This window comes from Penaeus chinensis, chromosome 39, assembly GCF_019202785.1.
Source record: "Penaeus chinensis breed Huanghai No. 1 chromosome 39, ASM1920278v2, whole genome shotgun sequence".
In the NCBI taxonomy this organism is placed as follows: Eukaryota; Metazoa; Arthropoda; class Malacostraca; order Decapoda; family Penaeidae; genus Penaeus; species Penaeus chinensis.
In genome coordinates this window covers 2,046,957-2,054,456 of record NC_061857.1, presented here as the reverse complement: position 1 = coordinate 2,054,456, position 7,500 = coordinate 2,046,957, and the positions used below count along the sequence as shown (strand labels likewise).

At 35.1% G+C, this 7,500-nt stretch overlaps 1 protein-coding gene across 1 annotated transcript in view; it reads right to left on the bottom strand.

The window, feature by feature from the left end:
- Positions 1 to 173: 173 nt before the first annotated feature.
- Positions 174 to 7,500, bottom strand: part of LOC125046903 (mucin-19-like) — a 10,626-nt gene continuing 3,299 nt past the window's right edge. The window contains exons 2-3 of the mRNA XM_047644906.1: positions 3,430 to 7,500; positions 174 to 1,633 (exon numbers count right to left, since the gene is read on the bottom strand). The exon at positions 3,430 to 7,500 is cut by the window's right edge and continues 387 nt beyond it. Of these exons, the coding sequence (XP_047500862.1) occupies positions 174 to 1,633; positions 3,430 to 7,500 (5,531 nt within the window). The remainder of the gene's footprint in view (positions 1,634 to 3,429) is intronic.

The following is a 7,500-nucleotide window of genomic DNA, read 5'->3' as shown; positions in this document are numbered from 1 at the left end:
TGATCTCACTAGAAGCAGTCTTTTCTTTAAGGGTTGTATCTGTCCCTGAATTAATACCCCCATTCAAAGGAGTATTGCTTTCTGAAGGATCAGTTACGTGACCCAAAGTACTGGCTTTATCTGGGGGGGTCATTTCATCATCATAAGAAATACCATTATCAAGACTAGTATCTTCATCTGTCGTGTTTTGGGCAGGTCCTTTCAACAATAATTGTGGCTCGGCCAGTTGTTTCTATAAATGTAGTAGCATATTGGTCAGCTATTGTAACTTCCACAGTAGTGCTTTCAATAGAAGATATGTCTACTTTTGAACTAATATTCATAACAGGCGTGGTGTCTTCACTTGGATCCGTTTCTTTTCGGGATGTGTCTGCACTGGAATTGATATCATCAAAAGTTGTGTCTTTCTCAAAGGTATTGCCATCACTAGAAAAAGTTACTCCATAAGAATTAGTTACTTGATCTTGAGTGATCTCTTCTCCAAAAGTATTGGCTTTAGATAAAGTAGTGTCTCTACTGGAAGTTGTGTCCTCAAAAGGTGTCAACATTTTAGTAGACGTATGTTCAGCTGTAGTATTTGCTTCAGTAGGATAGTTGTTGTCACCAATAACATTTTCACTTGTAAAATTGTCTGCACCAAGGGTAGCATCTTCGCTTGAAGAGTTTTGGCCAGGAGTAGTGACATCAACTTCATCAGGAGTTGTGTCTCGTGCAGTAGGGTTCTCAGCAATATGAGTGACTGAACCAGTTGTTTCTGCAACTATAATAGGGGTTCCATATTCAGACATACCTGTGCCATTATATGTGCCGTTACTTGAAGCAGTTGCTTCACCATGAGTAGCACTCTGGTTAGCTAATGTAACTACACTGGGTACTGTGCTTTCAACAAAAGTAATGTCTTCTCTTGGAATAGTAACAATGACAGGAGTAGTGCCTTCACCAGAAGCAGTCTTTCCTGTTCGGGTAGTGTCTGTACCAGAATTCATATCAAAAGTTGTGTCTTTCTCAGAAGTATTGCCTTCCCCAGGAAAAGTTACTACATCAAAAGTAGTGACTTCATCTTGCGTGATCTCTTCACCAGTAATGTTAACTTTGCCTAAAGTTGTGTCTCTACTGGAAGTTGTGTCTACATATGCTGTCAAGTGTTTAGTAGACAAAAGTTCAGAAGGAGTAGTTTCTTCAATAGAATAAGTGTTTTCAACAGTAACATTTTCTCCTGGAAGATTATCTGCAGTGAGTGTAGCATCTTCAATTGGAGTAGAGTTTTGACCTTGAGCAGCATTTGTGTTTAAAGTATCATTTGAGCCAGGAGTGACAGCTGGGCTTTCACGAATTTCTGAACTCTGACCTGTACCTGTGGATGTCGTTACATCTAAGCCTGAAGTTATAGCTGTGGCAGTAGTAGTACTGAGGCCTTGAACAAACGCAGGTCCTGAAGCATCATCTGGACGTGTAGTATTATTAATGCCTGCAGTAATATCTGGATCAGAAGATTCACTTGGGTCCTGAGTAACGTCTGAATCTTGAGTACTATATGTTGCCGGAGTGTTATTTAGACCTATTGTTATATCCTGGGTCGTTTGTATAGTTTGGAAGTCTGGGTCGGATATTGGGTCATCTGTGGTTATGACTGCTGAAAATGCAGAGAATTATGGAATGGTATTATTTTCAATCCTAAATGCAGCCGGAGATAGTACTTGCTTCATGCAGTTTACTAAAATTTTAAACTTTTTATTGATTGTTAATGTTAAACCGCCAGTATCTTCTTAATTCATGGCTAATGAATGCGAACACTATGAAATCATATTCACTCTCTCTCTCTCTCTCTCTCTCTCTCTCTCTCTCTCTCTCTCTCTCTCTCTCTTTCTCTAGCTCTCTCTCTCTCTCATACATATATGTGTGTGTGCGTTTGAGTGATTGAGTGTGTATGTGCGAATATATATATATATATATATATATATATATATATATATATATATATATATATATATTTCTCTGAGAAAAAGAGTGTGTGTTAATATATATATATATATATATATATATATATATATATATTTCTCTGAGAAAAAGAGTGTGTGTTAATATATATATATATATATATATATATATATATATATATATATATATATATATACATATATATGTGTATATATATTCATTAATTTATTTATCTGTAAATAAACATATATTTATATATCTATATGTATATATATTCATATATATATATATATATATATATATATATATATATATATATATATTCATATATATACATATATTCATATATATATATTATTCATGTATATATATATATATATATATATATATATATATATATATACATGTTATATATATATATATATATATATATATATATATATATATATATATATATATATCATATGTTTATATATTTACATATACATATATATATTGTATTTTTATGTATATACATATACATATGCATGTGCATATATATAGTATACATTTATATATTATTTATATATATATATATATATATATATAAAGAGAGAGATAGAGAGTGTGTATAGTGTATACATACATAAATATAAACGCACACCCATACGCACGCACACACACAAACATACAGGTATATAGAGCGTGTTTGTGTGTGTGTGTGTGTTTGTGTACGTGCGTATGCGTGTGTGTGAGTGTGTGTGTGTGTGTGTGTGTGTGTGTGTGTGTATGTGTGTGCGTGTGCGTGTGCGTGTGCGTTTGTGTGTGTTTGTGTGTGTGCACGTATGCGTATGTACGTATGTTTATGCATATATATAAATATATATATACATATGTATACATGTGTGACATATATAGACATATATATGTAAATATATTTTGTACTTATATATCTGAATATATGTAATTTATGTATAATATATACATACAATATATATAATATTAAAAATGTATATCATATGCATAGTATATGTAATACATATAAAAAAAAATATATATAATATATTAATAATACGTATAACATTTATAAATATATATAATATACACAAATATATATATATGTATATACATGCATATAAGTATGTATATGTATATATACTTACATATATATGCATACATATATAATATATAAGATATATATATTATGTACAATATATATATATATATATATTTATATATTTATATATATATATATATATATATATATATATATATATATATATAACGCGAACTTTACTCCTCCAGAAATAGTCCTATCTTTCACAGAAGCATCAATGGCACGTATATATTTTATTCCAATAGTAGTGTTATCATGAAGTGTAATATCTTTAGTTGTGTTGTTTTCTCTTGAATTAGTGTTTTCAACTAGAAATACCATCTTCATCTTTACCTAATTTCTAATATATTTCTCAAAAGTAGTGTTATAGTACCAATATTTATATATATTGTTACTAATATTTCCAACAATTGTCGGGTGTCCAACATAAACATTGTCCATATCAGGTGTCATACTTTCACTACAGGTTCTATCACTTGAAGTATTATAGAGTATAGTACTATAAGTCATACCTGTATTAAGAGTAGAATCTTCATCTGGAGTAGTGTTTTGGGCGGGACTAGGGTCCCTTGTGATTCGGCCAGTCGTTTGTATAATTGAAGTGCTTCTATGTTCAGTCAAGCCTGTGCTACTATAAGTGTCGCCACTGAAAGTAGTTCCTTCAGAACGACTTGCCTCTTGGCTAGCTATTGTAATTTCATCAGGAGTCGTGCTTGCAACAAATGTTATGTCTTCTCTTATACTACTACCCATTACAGGAGTGGTGATCTCACTAGAAGCAGTCTTTTCTTTAAGGGTTGTATCTGTCCCTGGATTAATACCCCCATTCAAAGGAGTATTGCTTTCTGAAGGATCAGTTACGTGACCCAAAGTACTGGCTTTATCTGGGGGGGTCATTTCATCATCATAATTAATTCCATTATCAAGACTAGTATCTTCATCTGTCGTGTTTTGGGCAGGTCCTTCAACAATAATTGTGGCTCGGCCAGTTGTTTCTATAAATGTAGTAGCATTTTGGTCAGCTATTGTAACTTCCGCAGTAGTGCTTTCAATAGAAGATATGTCTACTTTTGAACTAATATTCATAACAGGCGTGGTGTCTTCACTTGGATCTGTTTCTTTTCGGGAGGTGCCTGCACTGGAATTGATATCATCAAAAGTTGTGTCTTTCTCAAAGGTATTGCCATCACTAGAAAAAGTTACTCCATAAGAATTAGTTACTTGATCTTGAGTGATCTCTTCTCCAAAAGTATTGGCTTTAGATAAAGTAGTGTCTCTACTGGAAGTTGTGTCCTCAAAAGGTGTCAACATTTTAGTAGACGTATGTTCAGCTGTAGTATTTGCTTTAGTAGGATAGTAGTTGTCACCAGTAACATTTTCACTTGTAAAATTGTCTGCACCAAGGGTAGCATCTTCGCTTGAAGAGTTTTGGCCAGGAGTAGTGACTCTACCAGGAGTAGTGACATCAACTTGACTAGTGTCTTCAAAAGGACTCGTGATTTCAACAGTACTGTCTCCATAAGGCATCATGCTTTTATTCGAAGTGTATTCACCATGAATGTCTATAGCTGCAGTAGTATCCTCCTCCAGAAGAGTTGTGTTTTGGTCTGCAGAAATGACCAAACCAACGGTAGTCATTTCATCTGTAATTATCTTACTAGTGTCTTTACCAAAAGTAGTGTTTTCTCCAAATGGAAAGCTTTCAACAACCGTAATATTTTCAATGTGTGTGCTGTCTTCATCAGTAGGCATATTTATACTAGAAGTTGTATCACCTGTAGTATATTTAATAGTAATATCTTCATTCACAGAAATGTTTTCACTTGAGATCGTACTTTCAGTATTAGTAATACCTTTATCAAGAACAGTAACTTCATCAGGAGTTGTGTCTCGTGCAGTAGGGTTCTGAGCAATATGAGTGATTGAACCAGTTGTTTCTGCAACTATAATAGGGGTTCCATATTCAGACATACCTGTGCCATTATATGTGCCGTCACTCGAAGCAGTTGCTTCACCATGAGTAGCACTCTGGTTAGCTAATGTTACTTCACTGGGTACTGTGCTTTCAACAAAAGTAATGTCTTCTCTTGGACTAGTAGCAATGACAGGAGTAGTGCCTTCACCAGAAGCAGTCTTTCCTGTTCGGGTAGTGTCTGTACCAGAATTCATATCAAAAGTTGTGTCTTTCTCAGAAGTATTGCCTTCCCCAGGAAAAGTTACTACATCAAAAGTAGTGACTTCATCTTGCGTGATCTCTTCACCAGAAATGTTAACTTTGCCTGAAGTTGTGTCTCTACTGGAAGTTGTGTCTACATATGGTGTCAAGTGTTTAGTAGACAAAAGTTCAGAAGGAGTAGTATCTTCAATAGAATAAGTGTTTTCACCAGTAACATTTTCTCCTGGAAGATTGTCTGCATCACGGGTAGCATCTTGGCTTGAAGAGTTTTGGCCTGGAGTAGTGATTCTGCCAGGAGTAGTGACATCAACTTGACTAGTGTCTTCAAAAGGACTCGTGAATTCAACTGTACTGTCTTCATAAGGTATCATGCTTTTATTCGAAGTGTATTCACCATGCATGTCTATAGCTGCAGTAGTATCCTCCTCCAGAATAGTTGCGTTTTGCTTTGCAGAAATGACCAAACCAATGGTAGTCATTTCATCTGTAATTATCTTACTAGCGTCTTTACCAAAAGTAGTGTTTTCTCCAAATAGAAAGCTTTCAACAACCGTAATATTTTCAATGTATGTGCTGTCTTCATCAGTAGGCATATTTATACTGGAAGTTGTATCACCTGAAGTAGTATATCTAATAGTAATATCTTCATTCACAGTAATGTTTTCAGCTGAGATCGTACTTTCAGTATAAGTAATACCTTTATCAAGAACAGTAACTTCATCAGTTGTGTCTCGTGCAGTAGGGTTCTCAGCAATATGAGTGACTGAACCAGTTGTTTCTGCAACTATAATAGGGGTTCCATATTCAGACATACCTGTGCCATTATATGTGCCGTCACTTGAAGCAGTTGCTTCACCATGAGTAGCACTCTGGTTAGCTAATGTTACTTCACTGGGTACTGTGCTTTCAACAAAAGTAATGTCTTCTCTTGGACTAGTAGCAATGACAGGAGTAGTGCCTTCACCAGAAGCAGTCTTTCCTGTTCGGGTAGTGTCTGTACCAGAATTCATATCAAAAGTTGTGTCTTTCTCAGAAGTATTGCCTTCCCCAGGAAAAGTTACTACATCAAAAGTAGTGACTTCATCTTGCGTGATCTCTTCACCAGAAATGTTAACTTTGCCTGAAGTTGTGTCTCTACTGGAAGTTGTGTCTACATATGGTGTCAAGTGTTTAGTAGACAAAAGTTCAGAAGGAGTAGTATCTTCAATAGAATAAGTGTTTTCAACAGTAACATTTTCTCCTGGAAGATTGTCTGCATCACGGGTAGCATCTTGGCTTGAAGAGTTTTGGCCTGGAGTAGTGATTCTGCCAGGAGTAGTGACATCAACTTGACTAGTGTCTTCAAAAGGACTCGTGAATTCAACTGTACTGTCTTCATAAGGTATCATGCTTTTATTCGAAGTGTATTCACCATGCATGTCTATAGCTGCACTAGTATCCTCCTCCAGAATAGTTGCGTTTTGCTCTGCAGAAATGACCAAACCAATGGTAGTCATTTTATCTGTAATTATCTTACTAGCGTCTTTACCAAAAGTAGTGTTTTCTCCAAATAAAGAGCTTTCAACAACCGTAATATTTTCAATGTATGTGCTGTCTTCATCAGTAGGCATATTTATACTAGAAGTTGTATCACCTGAAGTAGTATATCTAATAGTAATATCTTCATTCACAGTAATGTTTTCAGCTGAGATCGTACTTTCAGTATAAGTAATACCTTTATCAAGAACAGTAACTTCATCAGGAGTTGTGTCTCGTGCAGTAGGGTTCTCAGCAATATGAGTGACTGAACCAGTTGTTTCTGCAACTATAATAGGGGTTCCATATTCAGACATACCTGTGCCATTATATGTGCCGTCACTCGAAGCAGTTGCTTCACCATGAGTAGCACTCTGGTTAGCTAATGTAACTACACTGGGTACTGTGCTTTCAACAAAAGTAATGTCTTCTCTTGGACTAGTATCAATGACAGGAGTAGTGCCTTCACCAGAAGCAGTCTTTCCTGTTCGGGTAGTGTCTGTACCAGAATTCATATCAAAAGTTGTGTCTTTCTCAGAAGTATTGCCTTCCCCAGGAAAAGTTACTACATCAAAAGTAGTGACTTCATCTTGTGTGATCTCTTCACCAGAAATATTAACTTTGCCTAAAGTTATGTCTCTACTGGAAGTTGTGTCTACATATGGTGTCAAGTGTTTAGTAGACAAAAGTTCAGAAGGAGTAGTATCTTCAATAGAATAAGTGTTTTCACCAGTAACATTTTCTCCTGGAAGATTATCTGCAGTGAGTGTAGCAT